The sequence below is a fragment of the Eriocheir sinensis genome, chromosome 39 (assembly GCF_024679095.1).
Source record: "Eriocheir sinensis breed Jianghai 21 chromosome 39, ASM2467909v1, whole genome shotgun sequence".
In the NCBI taxonomy this organism is placed as follows: domain Eukaryota; kingdom Metazoa; phylum Arthropoda; class Malacostraca; order Decapoda; family Varunidae; genus Eriocheir; species Eriocheir sinensis.
The window spans coordinates 9572269-9594768 of record NC_066547.1 but is presented as its reverse complement, the minus strand read 5'-3'; the positions used below and the strand labels follow the sequence as shown (position 1 = coordinate 9594768).

Sequence of the window (22500 nt, the reverse complement as noted above, 5' to 3'; positions counted from 1 at the left end):
ACACACACACACACACACACACACACACACACACACACACATTACCATTCCCTCCTCCTCCAACCTCCTATACCACCACGAGTTTTCCTGTTTACCAATCAAGACGAGGCCGAGAGAGGAGAGGCACGTGGTGGTGATGACGGTAATGGTGATGACGGTGGTGGTGGTGGTAGTGGTGGTGGTGATGATGTCGACGGCAGTTAGGGGTATAAGGGTATAAGGCTGGCAACTATAAGTGGGTGTCAGGGTGTGGTGTTGTCTCGTCCCCCTCACCATGTGGCTCCCATCACCCGCCGGCCAAGAGAATAACGAAGGCCATAAAGAGGGTGATGAATGTAACTGAGAATACCGGCGGAGGGGGCCAGAGAGGGAGGGAGGGAAGGGGGTAAAGGGAGGGATGTGTTATGGGGCGTTAGGGAGAGGGGGAAGGACGGGAGAGAGAGAGAAGTTAAAGGGTCAGGGGGGAATAGGGGTGAAGACGTAAGGTGGTGGTGTTGAAAGGAGGGGTTGGAGGGGGCCAGGGAGGGAGGGAGGAGGATGTGTTATTGGGCGTAAGGGAGAGGGGGAAGAAGGGGAAGGGGAGAAGTTAAAGGGTCAGGGGGGAATAGGGGTGAAGACGTAAGGCGGTGGTGTTGAAAGGGGGGGTTGGAGGGGGTTGGTTTGGGGTGAGGGAGGAATCCTTTACTCGTTGTATGGATTAGGGAGGAGGGGGAATCATAGGGACATTTATGAGGGGCGTGATGACGGTGATAGTGGTGGGTGGTGAGAGAGAAAGAGAGGGAAAGGGGATCGGGGAAGTGATAATGGTGAGGGAGTCATAGGGTGGAAATGAAGGGAGGGGAGAAGTAATGGTGAGGGAGTCATAGGGTGGTGATGACGGGAGGGGAGGGGAGGGGAGGGGAGGGGGAATGCTGAGGGGAGAAAGAGCATCACGGGGCCGCCAAGAGAGCAAGATGACAGGCTTTCATAACACTGTAATGGTACAAACGCGAATTGACTCCCGCTGGCAGGTTGGCCTTTCTGGTGTCCGCACCTTTCACGCTTGGGCCGGCGTGGTGTGGGGGTGGCTGGGGGTGGGTGTCTGTCGCTGTTGCTGTGGCTGAGAGGCTCTTGTGGTCAGTGTGTGTGTGTGAGTGGCGGGGGGGGAGGTAAAAAGCCTTCAAGAGACGCCGACTATACAGGTGAGAGAAGGAAAGTGACTGAATATTCGACTTGGTGGGATTTGCGAATCATTTCTTATATATTTTTTTTGTACAACAAAGGAGACGGCTCAAGGGCAACAAAAAGAGTGTAGAAAAAAGCCCGCTACTCACCGCTCCCGTAATAGACAAAAGTAAAGGGTAGCCAAAAGAGAGGTCAATTTCGGGTGGAGACACTTGTACAAATATGGGTTTTTTGTCTTGTCACAATAAAAAAAAATTATCTAAATTCATAAGTATACCTATGATGCGTTTTAAAGTTAAAAGCTTTGGAATGCATAGTGAAGCGAAATATTCATTATATCACGACGATACAGAAAATTCTATGTAAAGAGAAAAAAAATTATGTTCCAGTGAGTGAAAAAATCTAGTAATCCTTGACCCGGCCATGCCAACCACGTAGCTCCGCCAGGGCCAAGAGGAGCGCTGCCTCTCCAAGCAGCGGCTGCGACAGGGGAACGAACCCGCCGCCAACACCGCCAAGCACTAAGCCCACAGCCACGGCCCCCACACCCATGTGTTACACAGAGAGAAGAGCAACAAAGAAAACAGTCAAAAGGAAGAACGGCAAGTTGATATATTAATGAAGATATTTCAGAAAACTTCTGTCAAACACGTCCATCCAAGCACTCTGAGAGAAAGTTTACTACTCTGAAGAATATAAACAAAAGTATTAGAGATTCGAATGTGATTCAGTGATGATAATAAACAGGTAGCTCAATCCCATTCACCCACTTTTTTTTATGATCCACTCAATCAACACACCCGCCTTCGCACTCATACATTGACTTATGGTTTTCTATTCTCAAGTCACACCACAACCACGTGCTCCTCTCAATCACACAAAAACACACATACAAGCCCTCCCCCCTCTCTCTCCCGTTCGCTCTTCCCCCTTCTCTCCCTCACTCTCTCCCCTTCTCTCTCTCTCTCCCCCTCCCTCCCCTTCCGCCCTCCTCCCTCAAGCAGCCCTATTTTCCCCTCTCCACCCTGGGCGAAGCGTAATCTGACCTAGCAAATAGAGGGAGGCGGGGCTGGCTGACGCTAAGGCCCTCGTAGACCACCTTTACGACCCTCCTTAGCGACTGCCAGTAAGATATGGACGGGGAACAGAGATGCAAGGATGAGAGAGAGAGAGAGAGAGAGAGAGAGAGAGAGAGAGAGAGAGAGAGAGAGAGAGAGAGAGAGAGAGAGAGAGAGAGAGAGAGAGAGAGAGAGAGAGAGAATGGCAGATGAGAGCAAATGTCCCCTTGCAGAAGTAAGTGGAGGGGATAAAACACACAAGACAAGTGAGTAAGAAAGAGATAACAGGAGGAGAATAATCAGAATGAAGTGCTTGAAGGAAAGAAGAGAAAAGACGCGATAATTAAACACACTCATTGTTCTTGGAGGTCGAGATAGAGAGAAAATTAGAGCGAAAACAAACCAAAGAGATAAGGACAAAAAAAAAAAATAAAGTTACTATCTACATAATAAATCCATAAACTCAAGGCATGGAGGAAAGAAAAGACACTATAATTAAACACACTCATTGTTCTTGCAGGTCGAGATAGAGAGAAAATTAGAGTGAAACAGAAACTAAAGAGATGAAGGACAAGAAAATAAAAGGAAAAAAAGGTTAGTATCTCCATAAATAAACCATGAACTCAACTCTACACATCTTAATAACGTACAACGAACACGAAGAGGAGGAAGAAGGAAGGAAGGTACAGGAGATAAAGAAGAATGAAATATGGAGGAGGGGGAAGGAAGGATGGAAGGAAAAACAAATAAGGAAAGAGTAAGTAGGAGGAGGAACAGATGAAGAAGGAGATGAAAAAAAAAGTAAGAACAGAGGAAAAAGAAGAGTATATAAGAAAGAGGTGTACACATTCAGAAGTAAATGGATGCACGGTATAATCAGGGAAGAGAATGTTGTATTACTCTTAAAGGAGCAAATGGATGGACGGTTTGACTAGGAAAGAAAACGAGGTACCATTATTTAGAGTTACTTATTCGCACACAAAGAAAAGGTATAAAAACGGTGATGACGCAGCCGCAATAGCATCCCTCAGCACCTCAATTATTTTCATGCCAAGGGATCGAATCACACGCATGCCTGAGGGTCTGAAATAACACATGTAGGTGATAAGGATCCTTCATACCACGTGAGGAATGAAGGGAGGGAGGGAGAGAGGGAAAGGAAAGGAGAGGAAGGGAGGGTGGAAGGGAAACGAAGGAAGAGGAAAAAGAAGGGAGGGAAAAGAAAGGAGAAGGACGGAGGGAGGAGGGAGGAGAAGGAAGAAGAGGGGAAAGGGAGAGGAAGGGAAAGGAAAGGAGAGGAATGGAGGAGGAAAGAGGGAGGAGGGGAAGCAAAGAAAGATCAGAGGGAAGGAAAGGAGAGGAAGTAAGGGAGTGAGGAGGGAAGCGAAGAAAGAAGAGGGGAAGGAAAAGGAAAGGATAGGGAGAGAGGGAACAGAGGAAACAAGGGAAGATGAGAGGGAATGGAAAGGAGAGGAAGGAAAGAAGGAAGGAAGGAAGGGAGGGAGAGGAAGAGGACTAAGGATAAGAGGTAAGGGAAAGAGAGGAAAAGAGGAAGAAGGGGAAACGAAAGGAGGGAGGGAGGGAGGGAAAGAAGAGGATAGGAAAGGAGGAGTGAGGAGAAGCGAAGGAGAAAGTAAAAAGAGGGCGAAGGGAAAGGAAAGCAGAGGAAGGGAGAGAGGCGGGGAGAAGACGAAATAGAAGAAGAAAAGAAGGAAAGAAGAGAAGGGAGGAAATAGGGGAAGCGACGGAAGAGGGGAAGGGGAGGAAAGAAGGGGAAATGAAAGACTACCTTGGGAGAAGAAATGTGAGTGGAGGGGAGAGGACAGCCGAGACAAAACCTACACAAAGAGAGAAGAAGCAAAAAGGTGACGAAAAGACCGTTGACATGAGGGAGAGGAAGAGAGGAAAGGTGAGACGAGGGAGAGAAAGGTGAGGGGAGGAAAGGTAAGACGGAGGGAGGAAGGAGAGAAACTGAAGACGGGCGGAGAGATAAAACGAGGGAAGGCAAAACAAAGAGAGGCAAAGAAATGAGAAGAGGAAGATGGAATGTTTGACTGAGAGAGAGAGAGAGAGAGAGAGAGAGAGAGAGAGAGAGAGAGAGAGAGAGAGAGAGAGAGAGAGAGAGAGAGAGATAGAGAGAGAGAGAGAGAGAGAGAGAGAGAGAGAGTGAGATAGAGAGAGAGAGAGAGAGAGAGAGAGAGAGAGAGAGAGAGAGAGAGAGAGAGAGAGAGAGAGAGAGAGAGAGAGAGAGAGAGAGAGAGAGAGAGAGAGAGAGAGAGAGAGAGAGAGAGAGAGAGAGAGAGAGAGAGAGAGAGAGAGAGAGAGAGAGAGAGAGAGAGAGAGAGAGAGAGAGAGAGAGAGAGAGAGAGAGAGAGAGAGAGAGAGAGAGAGAGAGAGAGAGAGTAGAGATAAGAAGAGGCGGGAGAGCTATGCAGTAATGAGGTATGTGAGTGAGGGAGGGAGGGAGAATGAAAATAATTGAGGTAGTAAAAAAAAAAAAAAGTGATGGGTGCATAAGACAGTCTATATGAAGGAAGATGAAGGGGGAGTAAAGATGAAGATAATGATAAGGGAGGGAGAGTTATGAAGTAATGAGACGCTTGATATTGGGAGGGAGATGAAAGACCAAAAAAAGAATACAGGTAGAGTTGGGAGCATATGTCATAGCTGCGCGTGGCCTTAGTGCTCATCTCCGTCCCATTGGCCCTTGAGCCTGTGGTGGGTGAGGAGTGAGGACCCAGTAGTACCCTGGGACATAGACAAGATAAGGTATACAAAAAAAATTAAGCTACAGGAGAGAAAAACAGACAGAATAAAAGGAGATGTAAGATAATATGGGAAGAGGAATATACGTAGTGATAAGGCGCATGATAAAGAGAATAAGTGCAGAGGGAAAATACAGAAGTGAAGGAAGAGAACTGAAAACAAAAGAAAGTGCGAAATGAAAATGAAAATGTAATGACGAGACCTAACAAATGAAGAAAATCAGCTCAGAGAAGAAAAAAATACAGAAGTGAAGGAAAATAATTACAAACCAAACAAGTGTAAGATGAAAATGAAAATGCAATGATGAGACGCGTATAAAAAAAAAAGAGAAGTGCAGAGAAAAAATACAGAAATGACGGGAAAGACTTACAAAACGAAAAATTGCGAGGATGCGAAAATTAAGATGTGATGAGAAGCGTAAAAAAAAAAGAAAAAAAAAGAAAAGAAAAGAAGTCCAGGGAGAAAAGATACAGAAGCGAATAAGCAAAAAATATAAAAACAAAAAATGTGAGGATGGGAAAATCAAAATAAATACAATAATAAGGAAAGCGCGGAGTGGACGAAGCTGAATCAAAAAGACTCGACCATTGATAAAACCACAATAAACCAACCAGTCAGCCGAGCCTTGACGTCAACCAGACCGAGGGAAAAAACAGCATACGAGTTGGTTTTGGCTTACCGAAGTTGTTTGTATTTTTGTATATGAAAGAGAAAAACAGAGGAAGAATATAGAGGAGACGAGACAGAGGAAAGGTAAAAGGACGAGAAAGAGGGAAGCAGGTTAACAGGTAACAGAAACAAGTGGTGAAGGCGGCGGGGTTGGTGGTGGTGATGGTGGTGGTGGCGGCGGCGGCGGTGGTGGTGATGGCGTTGGCAGAAGGAGGGATGGAAAGGGAGGGGAAGCAGAGAGATGAAAGCAGAGCGAGGTAAACAGGGGAATGTAGGGTGAGAAGGAGAACCACACACAGAGAATAAATGAAAGGAAGTGATACAGAGAGAAAACCTTCATGTAAAAAAAATAATCTGATGACCTGAAGTAAAATAAAAATCCAAAATGAGGTTGTAATGTCAAGATAAATAAAAACATTACGAAAAAATGCAGCCCAAAGTTGGAGAAAAAAGTCCGGGGATAACTGAATCGCTAGAAATTGTTTTATAGGATGCTAAAATATTTTGAGTACAAGACTACGGAGCAGGAGACAGTATAAAAAGAAAAACAAAGACAATCCAAGAAAAGAAAACAAAAATATAAAAAAAGCAGCCTTACACACTTCTCTCAAAAAAAATCTGACCAAAGAAATGTAGTAAAAAAAAGCCCCCAGAATAAAATAGACATATGTAGAAATGTAAAAAAAAATGTAGAAATGTAGAAATGTAGAAAAAAAGCCCCTAAAATGCAATAGACATATGTAGAAATGTAAAAAAAAAATGTAGAAATGTAGAAATGTAGAAAAAAGCCTCTAGAATGCAGTAGACAATCAGGAAAAAAACAAAAAAAGTACCTCACACGATGCTCACTCCAAGTCGAGGTCATTTCTTAATCCGTTCAGCACACACACACACACACACACACACACACACACACACGCCCCGCCACGGCTGTCAGCGCGGCTCTTAAAAAGTCTCCTCAAACCCTTCCTACAGGCGCGTCCCCCCGGTGGAGAATGTCCCGTCAGAGTACAAGTGAGAATCGTAAGGCCTTGGCGCGTTGGTCCTTAATACTCGTACCCGTGACGAAATTATTGCCTTCTTTTCTACCCCACGAGCCAGCGATGGTGCGGGGCCGAGAGTGACGCGGGCATGAGGAGTAATAAATAAGGGAGCAAAGGGCCTCTTCAGGAGCCACTTTGGTGCATGACGCAACGAGGAGCACTGAGTCGCCTTATGCAATGTTCCTCCGACGTGGTGGGAGACGGAGGCGAACTGCAACACAGGCCTGGATTCTGTTCTGTGGGCGCTGTGTCGTCGGTGTTGATGCTGCTTTGGTTCTGTTGCGGCCGCGAATGTGAATGTTACACGAAGAAAATAATAATAATAATAAATATACAACAATGAGAGGGATAAAACCAGTATTATTAACGTACAAGTATACAAAATGGCTAGAACATGTAGAGTTGGCACCTAAAATAGAGAAAATTTAATGCAGTGACAGACGGAAGGAGTCTGCAACACGGAGACTCGACTTCGTGGGTACTGTGTCCTGAATGTTGATTCGGCGTTGAATTTGTCCCTGACATATCTTTACTATTAGATAAACATTAAATAAAATATAATAGTGAGAGGCATAACTTCAGCAGAATTACGAATGCTTAAATAGCTCTGTACATCGCAAAATGGACACGTGTTGTTGATTTACCATTAAAAAAGCTTAATCACAATGCATTCAACGTTGATACAAACATAGAATTTTGACATGAAAATTATTTTTGTAATTGCAACAATTCTATGAGAGACTTTCTCATTATAAGCACAGAAGAGTCAATTACAATATACAGAGCTTTCTGGCTATAATAGTAGAGAGTGTTCCTTTACCCTCTTCTTCTGTGCCCTTCTGGCGGTCCCGTGGGTCGTGCTGCAGGATATTCCAGGGAAGGTTTTTTTTCAGTTAAGCAGTGAAGAATCCATTGCGATCCACTTAAGTTTACAAAGCTTTCATACTAGTATCATCTGTCCCTTTACCGCCAAATGTTCTTCCCACTTCGTCAGACCCCGTCTAGTGCTCCCGTGGGTCGTGAGATGTTTTGCTCTTCTTGCACGTTCCGAATGCGAGACGAGACCACACACGCAACGCAATCGTACCAGACACGGGACAGTAAACTCGGCTTTTAACGCGCGTGTATAACTTTCCCCAGGTACTCGCGGGAGATTGAGCGCTGCCAAGTGAAAACACACACGCATTCACACACACAAGAACCCAATAAAAAAAGTCTTACCGCGAGTCTCGAGCAGAAGGTTACGTATAAGGTGGCGGTGAGATATAAATAGCGATTCAATAAGTCAAGTTATCGGTGCATACAAAGAGATTAAAAAGAGTTACCAGTTAAAAGTTATGTACGAAAAGGTCAGTGCCAGATGCAGATGGAAGATGTGGAACTCAAGAAGGTTACTGGGTAGGAGGAGGAAGAGAAGGAGGGGAAGGAGGAGAAAGAGGGAAGGGCTTGGGGAAGGAAGAGGAGGTTCAGATGTGACGTGAGGGGCTCCACTGATAGCTGCGTGATGGACGTGTGAAGAACGAAAATTTCCGAGGAGTCTTGAGAGGGGCGTTGTCGGGGTGCAGAGGGGAGGAAATTACCGAAGAGACTCGCACAAGAGGAGCGTTGTAGGGGTGGATGTGTAACAGGTAGGGGAGTGAAGGAAGGGAAGGGAGAGAAGAAGGAAGAGGAGGAGGAGGAGGAGAGGTAAAAGGGCTGCATGTTAACTCTGATGTATGTATGAGTGTGTAGCTGAGTGACTCACAACCAAACTTTCACTTATAATAACTCACTCGTATTATCTTGATGCTCATTATCACTGTTGTTCCTCGCGGTCTTCTCAAACCCTCCATGATGCAACCCACAAGGAAGAGCTGATCCAAGTCTTCATATAAAAAGTGTTAGGTTGGTATTGTCAAATGCTCCCACCCCTCACACCAACTATTTCCAGAGGCCAAAAAGGAGGTTAATCGAGTTCTAATGAGTGTTTTTTTAGGTTCACGGTACAGAAGAAGGCTCAGACTACCACCAGGGTCATAAAAGTACCCCTGGAAATGCCCTAAACTCCCACGAAAGACTAGTAAATTACGTGTTCTTGGGCGCAGAAATGTTTAAAAATATGACCCTTAGCCTCTATCTCGAGTCCTATTCTTCGGCTATTCTTGTCCCTCCCTCTTTAGCATTCCTCTGCATTCAGGTACAGCCTCATCGCCGCCTTATCTTAATTGCGTGATGTACAGTATCACTCCCTGTTCTCCAAATACACTTTAGCCGGCGATAAAAAGACAAAGTTTATCCCCGCGGTCCCTTAATAAAACGACATCTCACACACGAGGGGGAGAGAGGATAACCCAGCACGTCGTTAGTAACCCAAAGATACGCATCGAACTATACATCAGCGTGAAGAAGCGAGAGCCTAACCGTACATCTTCACCCCCGAGGTAGTAGTAGTGTGGACCATCGCCTTCCCCCACCGCCATCCCCGCTCTTTCCCGCCCCCTCTCAGAAGCTGCGTGGGTCGTGACGTAAGACTCAGCTGTCAAGGCCCGTCTGTAGCAGCACCAGCGGGAGGGAGGCGAAGACAAAACACCCCGACGCTGCGTGCTGCCCGATGACGCGGCCTCGAGAGCAGGGAACCCTCCACCACCTCCAGCATCACCGCGCCACCGATATTTAGCTCTCGGCCAGCCTAAAAAACGCTTCCCCGGTGATCTCTCCGCCGTTTTCTTGTGAGCATAAACCAGAGCAGGAATAAATATGATGGGAGAATGCGAGATGGTGTGCCAAACCCGATTTCTCAGTAGTAAAGGGTGATGGAGACTCGAGATGAAGAAGGGGGGGAGGGAGAGAGAGTGAAGAAGGGGGCTGGGGGAAGAATAGGTTCAGTCTTGTGTTTTGAATGTGAGAGTGTGAGACGAGCCAGTGTGAACCGCCAGTGTGAAGCTTCGAGAAGGCGCCGAACACGAAGCGAGAAAAATGTGCGAAGTTGTGTCAGAAATCATAAAGCAGAGTTGAAAAATGATATAAAGTTTACTTAGCAATCGTTGAACCTAAAGAAGAGTTAAATGAAAGGTAAATGAACTCTCAAATGGAACTGAAAACACGAGAGAGAGAGAGAGAGAGAGAGAGAGAGAGAGAGAGAGAGAGAGAGAGAGAGAGAGACTATTACCAGGAAAGCACTCTCCATCCACACCAACACTCACCATCAGCCATTAAGCTCAATCACACGCTGCAGAAAGAAAAAAAGATTAAAAATTCATCTCTTCCTCGAATTCCTTCCTTTCGCCTTCACTTTCCTTCTTCCTCTTCCGTCTCTTTACTTCCCTTTCATCTCCCTTACTTTCTCTCTCACCTCGTCTTTCCTCTTCCTCTTCCCTCTCGTCTCCCCTCCTGCCCTTCCCCTCCCTCTCGCCTCTTCATTTTCCCCTTTCTCTCTTCGCCTTCTCTTCCCCTTTCCTCTCCTATCTCACCTTCCCTTCCTCTCCCCTGCGTATACCCTTTCCCTTCCCTCTCCTCTCATCCTTTCTACCATTCCCTTCTCCTTGTCTCCTCTTACCTTCCCTCTCCCTTCCCCCTTTCCCTTTCTTCACCTACATCTCCCATTCCTCTTCCCTCTCCTTTCTCTCCCCTTCCCCCTCCTTCCCCTTTCTCCCCTTTCCCCTTCCTCACCTGCAACTCCCCTTCCCTCTTTCCTGTCCTCTCTCCCCTTTTCCCCTTCCACTCCTCCGTCTTCCTTTCCCTATCCCTCTCCTCTTTCCCCTTCCCCATCTCTCTCCTCTTTCCCCTTTCCCCTTTCCTCTCCTCCGTTTCCCCTTCCCTCCTCTTCCTCAGCACCTCCCAGGAGTTCCCATTTCTCTTCCGAACCAGCTGTGTTTACCCCCTCGACCCTATATGCCAGATGCCCTGCTCTCTCTCTCTCTCTCTCTCTCTCTCTCTCACACACACACACACACACACTATATCGTCCTGTTTTATTTCCCTGTGACTCGAAGTTCTTGCCAAACGTTCCACTTTCTTCCCCTCCAGCGTTTCTCTCTCTCTCTCTCTCTCTCTCTCACGAGAAACACAATGGCTGTAAGGGAAGAAAAGAAAGTTGGTCATTTAATTCACACGTTTTCTTTTTCAACCCGACTCTGAAGAACGTTAAAAAAATGTCATATAAATCAGTGTATAATTTCATTAATTTGCGACTTTCCTGACAAAGGAATAGAAAACAAATGCAACCTATATAAGTACACAATAAATAAACAAAAGATATAAAAAGAGCATGATAGAGAAATAGAATCGGTTAGACAGAATTGGTTAGTATCGACAAAAAATATAGAAAAACAAATCCAACCTACATAAATAAACAAAGATATAAAGAGCATTTGATAAGAGAAACAGAATCGGTTGGCAGAATTGGTTAACATTGACAAAAAAAAAAATAGAAAAACAAATGCAACCTATATAAATAAACAAAGATATAAAGAGCATTTGATAGAGAAATAGAATCGGTTAGACAGAATTGGTTAGTATCGACAAAAAAAATAGAAAAACAAATCCAATCTACATAAATAAACAAAGATATAAAGAGCATTTGATAGAGAAATAGAATCGGTTAGACAGAATTGGTTAGTATCGACAAAAAATATAGAAAAACAAATCCAACCGTAAGAGAGAGAGAGAGAGAGAGAGAGAGAGAGAGAGAGAGAGAGAGAGAGAGAGAGAGAGAGAGAGAGAGAGAGAGAGAGAGAGAGAGAGAGAGAGAGAGAGAGAGAGAGATGAAGTGGAAACGATGATAATAAGTCAGGTAGGGAGGGAGAGAGAGCGAGGGAGAAGAGGCAACAAAAAGTAAGGAAGGTAAGGGAGAGAAAGAGGAAGAAAGATCAGGACCAGAGAGGGAGAGAAAGAGGAGGAAAGATCAGGACCAGAGAGGGAGAGAAAGAGGAGGAAAGATCAGAACCAGAGAGGGAGAGAAAGAGGAGGAAAGATCAGAACCAGAGAGGGAGAGAAAGAGGAGGAAAGATCAGAACCAGAGAGGGAGAGAAAGAGGAGGAAAGATCAGAACCGGAGAGGGAGAGAAAGAGGAGGAAAGATCAGAACCAGAGAGGGAGATAAAGAGGAGGAAAGATCAGAACCAGAGAGGGAGGGCAAGAGGGAAGGAACGCGAAAGCAAGTGGTTGAGCGTGACTATTTTAACACCTGTGCGTGACGCGGACGTAAACACCGGAATGGACGAGACACACACACGCACCTGTACACGTCTGTCCCCGCGTAACGAGAGGCGGGCGGGGGGTTAAGTGGTACAGGTGAAGCGAAGGCCGGCTAAGATTACGGGCCGTATTTTAAGACACCATCGCTTCCCACATCAACTATTTATAAAGGTCAAAGAGGGGATCAATCTGGTTTTCATGAGTGTTTTTTAAGGTTCATGGCATAGAAGAAGGGTCAAACTACCACCAGGGTCATAAGATTACTCCTGGAAAGGCCTACAGCTCCTACAAAAGCCATGTCAAATATATGAACTTGGGCGACGAAATGTTTTAAAATACGACCCACGCCCCGACCTTACTCCGTCGCGCACTCGTGGTACACACACACACACACACACACACACACACACACACACACAATTTGACATTCGTATGGCAAGAATTTGTTATATTTCCATCGAGAAGGCAAGAAAACAAGTGGAGAGGCAAATGAACTTTAGAAGGAAGAAGCAGAGAAAGTAAAATGTGAGAGAAAATGAGACAAGAACTTGAAGGAAGAACTGAACAGTTATTTTATGTTTTAATTATTACGATATTATATGAGACGAATCGGGTAGAGGGGGAGAGTGCAGACACTACGAGTATAAGGTGCCTGTTCAGCAGTCCCCAAAAACATGATAGGCCGAGAAAGAGAAAACGAAATTAGTAATATTAAAATGTATTATAAATTATGAGTTGGGAATTTCTCTAGGTGTGTTAAGACATGTGAAACAGAACACCTGTATATAAGTTAATGACAACGTCACGTGTAAAGCAACTTCCATGAGTGGAGCATCAAGACATCTGTAAATTGGTCTGGACTCTGTTTTGGAACCCTTTTACTATACAATATTTGCAGGAGAGGGCTTTTTAGTTTCCTCTTCCATTTTCTGTGTTTGCGCCCTTGAGCTGTCTCCTTTCCTCTAAAAAAATAAAGCTGTTTCTTAACCCGTCCGCCGCGATTGGTACGGATTCGGCTTTCACTGGTAGCCTGGTAACATATACTCCCAGGTCTTTCTCTGCTTCTGTGGTGGATAGTGGAGTGTTTTCCATGTGGTACTGGTATGCTGGATATCCCCTCCCATGGTGCAGGACTTTACATTTTTCCTCACTGAATTGTAGCAGCCACTTTTTGTTCCATTCCTGTGGCTTGGTGATGTCTTCTAGTGGGAAATCCTCGGTCAAGGGGTTAATACATTGCTTCTCCTTGTGTCCCCAGGCGGGTGAAGATGGCTGAGCACCGGGGCAGCGGGCTGGTGCGGGGGCTGAAGATGGTGATCACGTTCGCCTTCAGCCACGTGGGTCTGTGTGCCTTCGTCGCCGCCTACACCGTCGCCGGCGCCTTCCTCTTCCGCGAGCTGGAGCAGAAGCACATCCTGCCCCACCACGACTCCAACACCTACCAAGCCGCCCTCCTCCGCGACCTCCACAACATTACTGGTGAGCCCCGGACACGACTGACACCATGGCACTTAACTAACACTATTACCATCACTATTGCTTTACCTGCCGCCTCTCCTGCTCCTATCACGACGGACACGCTGAATGACAACTGACTGGCACCCTGGCACTCTGTACGTCCAATACTGGCACCATCACCATTGTTTTACATACCGACTCTCCTTGCTGCTATCACCCCGGCAACACTGATTGACATGCTGTTCACGCGGCCCTTCGCTGACACCATCACCTGTAGTACTTTTTTCTACCTGTCGCCTCTCCTGCCGCAATTACGCTGATCCCACTTCACAAATAGAACGTACGTAACTTAGTAACACCAAATCACCTGCAGAACTATATGGTATTGTTACTCCTTCCACCTCTCCAGCTGCATGTATACAGTGCTCCTATACTGTTGTTATGTCTGACACTATCATCATCATCCACCGCTCCTATTCCTCTTAGTTCTGTCTCCCATTTTCCATTTTCTATCTGTAAACAATGCCACCACCAGTTCGGAACAACCACTGTCACTTCCATTATTACTATTACTGTTCCACCTCTTCCACCTTCACAACTTTTACCATTTCACCCATTTTAACCAACTCAATTTATCATCGTCAACTAGTGTACTCTTTTCACCTTTCCTCTCCCTCCCTGTCGTCATCGGTACTTTCACTAATCTTCAATGTATTATTGGAACCAACTGACTTGATCATATAAAAGCATCACCATCGTCGTCTTCATCAGCCACCACCACCATCACCATCCCACTTGTCCTTTCATCTCTATCTTCAGTGCATTTCCCTTTCCACCCACCACCTTTTCCGTACACCTGTCCCTTTTGATAACACCATCTTCACCTCCTCTTCCTCCTCCTCCTCCTCCTTCATTTTCCTCCTCCTTCCTCCTTTCTAGTACTCCTCCTTCTTCCCCTTTTCCTGTGTCTCCTTCTACTACTCCTATTTTATTCTATTCTTCCTCCCTCTCCTCCTCCTTTTTCTTTCTCCTTCGTCTCTTTCTCATCTTTCTACTATTATTTTTCTTCTTTTTCTTCCTTGTCCTTTTATTTTCTTCATCCTCCTCCTACTACTACTACTTCTACTCCTCTTCTCCTTCTTATTCCTCCTCCTCCTCCTCCACAAAGACCGCTAAGTGCCTCAATGAACGATGCGTCTCGGCACAAAACTCTACTTGCGTCACGACACCCGAAGACTCTTGAGGAACCCTTGTTTTGACACTTCGGCGGCGTCTTGGTACGCTCCTTCGGCGGTACTACGTCAAGGGCTTTACAACGCTTATTAATGTGTGGGGGAGCCCGTGCGTGTGTGCGTGTGTGTGTGTGTGTGTGTGTGATGAGTCAAGGCAGGTGCGGAAAGGTTATTGGGTTCACCTGTGACTGGGTTAAACAGATGTTGCTGGTGATGGCTTATGAGTTACGAGGTGTAGAAGAGAAGGAAGAGGAAGAGTGAGTGAGTGAAGAGAAGAAAGATATAGAGTGTTAAACGAGATAAAGAGGCCGATGATGAGATTAATGACTGTGGAATTCAGAATATTAAAAGAAGATAAGAATTATAATAGGACAGAGGGAACGATAAACTTAAGAGATAGAGTATAAAGAAGATAAACGGGTAAAGAGGACTTGGGGAATGTAGTGATTAATCATATAAGATAGGAAAGAAGACGATGAAGTATAGCAATAACAGAAGAATAATGTAGAAGTTAAGAATTTGCATGATAAAAAAGAATGAGAATAACAGAGTGAAAAATGAAGAACGTATATTAATAGGGATGGGAAGGTCACGGAAAACAGTGCCAGATAGACAGAGCAGACAAGATAAAGGAAAATAGATAACCTACAGAGATATGTTAAAGACAGCATAGAAATCCTAACCTAACCTAAAAGAAAAGAATGTTAAAGACAGCATAGTGCACATCTAATAACCTTAAAGAGAATGTTAAAGACAGCATAGTGCACATCCTAACCTAACCTAGCCTTAAAAGAGAATGTTAAAGACAGCATAGAAGAGAATGTTAAAGACAGTTCAGTGCATATTCTTAATCTAACTTAACCTAGCCTTAAAAGAGAATGTTAAAGACAGCATAGTGCACATTCTAACCTAACCTAGCCTTAAAAGAGAATGTTAAAGACAGCATAGTGCACATTCTAACCTAACCTAACCTTAAAAGAGAATGTTAAAAAAATTGTGAACATGAGAAGGGTGAAAAAGAAGACGACTCAGCACATATCCTTCACTAGCACAAAAAGAGAGTAGAAAATGGGGCGGAAAAAATGCGGCACAGTTCACATCCTTAACCTAACCTAACCTATTCTCTTTCCCTCCCTCACTACCAGAGCGGATGGTGGGCGAGGTGGTTGGCGGCGGCGGGGAGGGTTGGCTGGAGGCCCTCAACGCGACGGGCTGGCACGAGGAGGTGAGGGAGGTGCTGGAGGAGTACGAGAAGAAGGTGGTGGAGGCCGTGGGGAACCAGCTGTACGACCAGGGCCCCGACGAGCAGCGGGAACGATGGAATGTGATCGGCTCTCTCTTCTACTGCGTCACCGTCATCACTACGATAGGTGGGTAGCCGTGTAGGAGAGGTCTTTTTTTTTTCTTTACAGTAAAAGAGGCAGTTCAAAACACTGCTCCCACAATAGGATAGAGGCTAAAAAAGGTCAGTATTGGTTGGACGGGTCTAGATGCTTAACTTTAGTAAACATAAAAATCTCTAAAAGAAATTAATACAGACGAAGGAAGGAGGCTCCAGATTTCACCATTGAAAGAGACGAAAGATTAAAAGTATATATTGATTAGCTCTTGCACTAGGAAGTTAGACAGCACAGAGATGGGCGGACGAAAGAATAAAGATAGGTATTAGTTAGCACTTGCATTAGGAGGTTGGACAGCATAAAGACGACTTAGAATTGAAAGGCGAGTGCGGTGAGGTTGCAAGAGAAGTGGTGGTACGCAGTCAGCAAGTTACCATGAAAAAAATCGATTATAGATACCAAGGAAAGCAACACTGCCGCAGTACGGAAGAGGACAGGACTCGATGAAGCTTATCCCCTAAGTATAGTAATAACAGAAGAATTATGTAGAAGTTAACCCAGTAGCAGCAAGGATCATGTTTCTTAATGGTCCCTCTAAGCGAGATTAGTGAGAAAAAATCACCCCTCACACAAACCATTTCATAATATATATCAAAGCATTTATGATCAGATTATGTATCATCTTTTTGGGGGGGGTTATATCGTGGCACAAATTTGGCCCGTTGCTGCTACCGGGTTAATAATTTGCACAATGAAAAGAATAAGAAAGAGTGAAAAATGAAGAACATATATTAGTAAAGATGGTTCGTCTTTCACCCCTAACTTTGCACTCCAGAATGTCAAGTAGTATAAGCTATTTACGTGGATGTTTTACGTTTGAAAAGCTGGATTTATACAGACAATTCTCTAGTGTTTCGTTGTACTGAATATCGTTTCCGTTATCCTTGAAAATAAGCAGAGTTGAGTCAGGAGTATTTTAATATTATTCAGACAACCAAGACTGATTGTTTGAAACGAAATCGTAAAAATACATCAATGAGGACAAAGGTTTTGCTTAGTCGTTACTCTTTACGTCTTTATTTTATCAATGCGTCTGGCTAAACATCGAAAAAAAGACATACACAAGCAACAACTATTCTTACTCTTTTCTGAACGTATATATCATGAAAACTTTCTTGGTAAACTATAACCGCCATCTCACTTCACCTTTCATCCCTATCCTCAGTGCCTTTCCCTTTCCACCCACCACCTGTTCCATCCACCTGTCTGTCCCTTCTGCTAACACCATCTTCGCCTCCTCCTGCACCTCCTTTTTCCTCCGTTTTTTCTCTTTTCTTTTTTCTTCGTCATATTTTTTCCCTCAAATAGAAATGAAAACAGCACACTCACGCTTCATTTTCAAACGTCATTTCTATAAATCTCTGCAGCACGTTCAAAGATTATATTAAAACTTACCCTCTGCCTCCCAGTCCCCCAACCCACCTCACTCTAGAACCCCACTCACTAACTTTCTCTTAATAAAAAAACAGCGCTCGCAATGTTTATGTTTTTAAGACGGAAGAGGCACGAGAGAGGAAGGATGAACTCCCCTTAATGTCTCTCGTTAAGGGATATGTTTCTGCAACTTAACTTATTCCCGCCAACGCCACGCAGCCCCACTTGAATCCCCGCCTCGTGTTTGTGTTTCCTCGCGGACGGCTCGTCGGCGGGTCTTGCTTGGCCACACACAACGAGGCTCATAAATGCGTCAATGGGTGCGTGATCTTGTGCCTGACACCTATCGCGCTAGTGCAGGTGGCCGAGAGAGAGAGGGGGTGAGAGAGTGAGGGAGAGGGAGAGGGTGAGAGAGAGAGGGGAGGGAAGAGAGGGAGAAAAGGGAGAGAAAGAGGGAAAAAAATTATTGAACGAATGAAAGAAAAAGAGAATAGGAAGAATCAAAGAAAAAAGATAGAAAAACAAAGAAGAACACACACACACACACACACACACACACACACACACACACACACACACACACACACACACACACACACAAAGACAAGGACAAAGTATCGTTCAACACCATCTTACTACACAGCTCTTCATTATGAAAAAGATAAACTTACTCCAAGGGTAATTATACAGGAGAGGAAGGGAAAAAGACCATTCACCAGACGTATCCAATCTGTGATCTTCCGTGACCTCAACTACAAACGGTAAACTGAATAAATCTTAGAAGGTGTTAATTAAAAGCTGCAACATCCAATTACTGAAATATTCTCCAGGTATTTCACCCCTAAACAAACTATGAAAATAAATCCACCAATCTCATCACCAGTTAGCGCACCAGAGCAGAGATAGCAACAAAACTCCTAAAATAGAGAAGTCTTCAAAATAAAATATCCTGCAAATAGTTAAGTAACGCCGAACGAGAATAGCCAGGCCTCTGTGTTGAAATAAACGCCGTCTCTATTCAGCTCGCAGTGGGAAGCCTCCTTGCCTGGCTGTACAAATGTTGGCTCAGATAACAGACAACTAAGTCCTTATACTCGAACAAAAACGTAAGAACTCCAATAACAACTTAAGAGTGCGAAAAAAAAGGACCTATTTTGCCATCAACAGACACTAAAGTCGGTGCTGTTAGACGCCTTCATCTCTCACATTAACAATTTCCAAAGGCCAAAAAAAGAGATCAGTCGAGTTATTATGACTGGTATTTTTAGATTCATGGTACAGAGGAAGGTTCAAACTACCACCAGATCCATTAAACTACCCCTGGAAACATTTTCTATCCTAATTTAAAAAAAAAAACCCTGCGCCCCCCCCTGATATTGATAATTGATAGTTTGTTAAAAAATGGTTAGTTATTGATGTCCTTTTGTAGTAGTCAGGCGTTCAAAGTGTCAAAAATAGGATAGATGCAAAGGGGTGGGTTTGGTGAGCTAGAAATGCTGCCTGGAAATGCCCACAACTCATACGAAAGCCTTGTTAACTATGTGTGCTTGGACGACGCAAGGCTGAAGAGTATGGCTGTAAGTCCTCATGATAAATCTACTCGAACAAAAAAGTATGAAATCCATCAACCACGTCAAGGTTCTACAAAAAAAAAAGCATTTGTATTTGCCTATAAATAATTCCTTTGCTTCACACCCACTCGAGCCTCCTGACTGAAACCTTTTATGTAGCAGCGCCATCTATGTTCGAGAAGAAACAACCAGTTCACAACCCACGCACTGCAACGCTTATCCCTTTGCCAAACTTTCTGCTCATGTATTAATAGATATTCCAGGCGTATTCAGCCTAATAAACACATAACGAGGACTCATGCAATACCACAAACACGCAAGCAGAACACATCCTCGCAACACAGTTATATCATTTGCCTTGGACGGAGAAATACCACACATACGCAAATTAAGAAATAAAAAAGTATTGAAATGGTATATAACACAACACGAAAACAACGGCGTTACTTTACAACTCAGACCACAACGGATAACACACACAGCAACTACTACTACTACTACTACTACTACTACTACTATTACTGCTACTGCTACTACTAACAAGTGAACAAGAGATGTGGAAGAAGACAAATATAGGGAACTAGGAAAAATAAAAATAAAACTGCTGGAAGGGGCAGATAAGGAAGGGAAGAGAGGGCGGAATAGAGGAGGGAAAGAGGGTAGATAAGAAGGGAAGAAAGAGGAAGAGAAAGGAAAAGAATGCAACGATAACTATGGAAAATGAGAACAAATAAACTCACACTCACCCCTCGAAGACAGCATTGAGTGGTGGAGAGGAGGAAGACATGGCGGCGTTCCTAAGCTTCTTGTGATGGAGACAACTGAAGAGGATTGAAGGTAGACAATGGCGATATAGCTTCGAACACGGACATATGGGAGATAACTTCAATAACTTCTACCTACTTTACCCCCAACGTTCTACCATCTTCTATCACATCTCAGTGCTCTAGTTCCTTCCCCCAACACACCACGTAACGCTAAGTATCGAAGGGGCACGATAAACACGGTGAAATCAGGAATAACTATCGTCACAGCAACTGAAACACCGACTTTTGGGAGATAAATCACTTCAGTGATTTCTGTCTCTGCTCCCCACCACGTCCCAGCCTCATCTAACACATCCCCGTGCTCTAGTTCCTCCCCCAACACACCAAGGAACGCTGAGTCTCGGAAGAGCACGATTAACACGGTAGAAATAGTAATTACTCAATCGTCACTGTCTCCGATGTTCCGACCCGAGGCGAATCAGCTGCTACGAGAAGGACAAGACAAGTGACTGCTGGACTCCGCCTCTCATCCGTTTTCTTTTCCATTTTTATTGTTCCTGCTTTCGTAAACCGTAAAATAGGTATACAGTATTTCTAACATCTGGACTCTGGAGTATTAGAAAAAAATATATTGATAGCTTTTTTATGTAATTTTTTTTTTTTTATTTTTTTTGCTTTGCCTTTGCTGCTGGTTGGCATCTTTCTTGGTGGGGCCTGATGGTGGGGCCAAGGCTTTTCTTCAGGGGGGGGCCTGGTGGGCCGGCCCAGTTCTGGCCTGGCGCAGGCGAGTAGTTAGTGGCGCTTGCATTGGCTCATGCTGCCCCCCCCCCGGAACTTCTTCTTGCTTGGACGGCTTCTCTAGAGTCCCGGTTGATGGGTGGTCTTCAGGACAGCATGTGGGTAGTAAGCCAGAATGGAGGAAAAGTGTTCATTTTCTACGCTTTTCGTTTCTGTTATGTTTTGTTTTACTTATTTTCATTACTGCAACAATAATACAGAAGAAGTAATGCTTTAAGGCAATGGTCATGAGCAAAAGCTATAATAATGTGGTGTAAGCATTCATAACCGGAAAAAAAATTACCACACAATGAACGAGATAAGTAATTTAGCCAATATTTATACAGTTACAAACCATTCCACATCTACCTAAACTTTCACCGTAACTACAATACCAACACAAGCACCACTGAATAACCACTCAACGAGACCACTACCATAACATTCTCTTCGCTAACCCTGCTATTAAAAGCCCCACCTCCTCGCCTGGATACAACAGAATGGAAAAACTAAGTCCATAATTAACATAGAGACCCCTTGAACGAAACCAGCCCTGACGCGAGACGGTACAATACAGGTGTCGGGACGGGAAGAAAGGACGGAAGAAGGGGAGGAAGCGAGGGAGAAAGGAAAGAAAGGGGAGGGGAAGGGTGACGAGAAAACAAGACAGGGAAAGAAGAGGAGGGGAGAGGAAGAAAAAATGGAGAATGGAGAGTGTGAGAAGGGAGGGGAAGAAAGGGAGAAAAAAAGGAAGCATAAAAAGATAAGAGGGAGGGAAGACAGAGAAAGGAGAGCGAGGGAGAGGGAGAAAAATTAGTGAATGGAGACTGTGAGATGAGAGGGGAAGAAAAGAAAGGAAAGAGGAAGTGGAAACGAGAGAGAGAGAGAGAGAGAGAGAGAGAGAGAGAGAGAGAGAGAGAGAGAGAGAGAGAGAGAGAGAGAGAGAGAGAGAAAAAATATCCAAGCAAACAAACCAGCCATCAGATATTCCGAACCCCCAAAGTCATTCGCCTCAACTTACAAACAAACAAACAGATAAAGTGTTGAGAGCACGTGAATGCATGAATGTACGTATGTATGAATGTATGTATGTATGTATGGCGGGGCAAACGGAATAATGCATCCCATGTTAGTGTAAGTAGACATGAAGACGTGACCCATCAATGACCCTTTAGAGAGAGAAAACAAACGGGAAATGGACATACAAACAAGACGAACAGAAGGATAAACAAAATGAGCGAAGAAGAATAAGCAAAGAGAGAAGAATAAACAAGATGAGTGAAGGAGAATAAGCAAATACGGATAAGAAAGCAAAGGTGAAGAAGAAGAAGAAGAAAAAGAAGACAGAGAAGAGAGGTTTGTAAATGGCTTCGTAAACAGGATAATTAAACAGACAAACAAGATGAAGATAAGAATATGCATGGAAAAACATACACACAAGACAGGCAGGTAGATGAATATTGATGAGTGGATAAACAGACGCAATACAGGGCAATGAACGCAATACATAAAACAGAAAACATGTACAATTAGCAAGGTAGATTAAAACAGCAACGATTGAACAGACAGATAACCTAACCAAGACAAAAACAGACACATAAAATTTACATAGAAACAAACATAATAGACAAAGGAAAATAAAAGAAAAAATATATATAACCCCCCAAAAAAAACATAAATAAATGATGATAAATAATGTAATAAATAATAAAACAAAATAACATAAAGGATAAAACAAAAGAAAACTCTAAAACCACATAATTATAAAAAGGCACTACACAAACAAGACACATAAACAACATGAACAGATACAGACACAAGGTAAGCAGGACTCCCCAAGCAGTGCAGGCAGGACAGGTGTTTAGCCAGGTAAGTAAACAAAATAAGGAGGACAGATAACCAGGTATAGGCGAGCGAAGTAAACAATAGAAACAAGTAGACAGGGAAAACAAGAACGTGGCAACCAAGGAAGCTTTTTTTTTTTTTTTTTTTTTTTTGTTCGTTTTTTATTTTTATTTTATTTATTTTTTTTCCCTTAAGTTGCTTG

General features: G+C 44.0%; 1 protein-coding gene across 2 annotated transcripts in view; it reads left to right on the top strand.

The window, feature by feature from the left end:
* LOC127008962 (uncharacterized) overlaps positions 1–22500 on the top strand; it is a 66363-nt gene that overhangs the window by 33031 nt on the left and 10832 nt on the right. For both annotated transcript variants that reach the window (XM_050881495.1, XM_050881494.1), the window contains exons 3-4: positions 13133–13353; positions 15710–15934. In XM_050881495.1, coding sequence (XP_050737452.1) covers positions 13143–13353; positions 15710–15934 — 436 coding nt within the window. In that variant the 5' untranslated portion in view covers positions 13133–13142. The remainder of the gene's footprint in view (positions 1–13132; positions 13354–15709; positions 15935–22500) is intronic.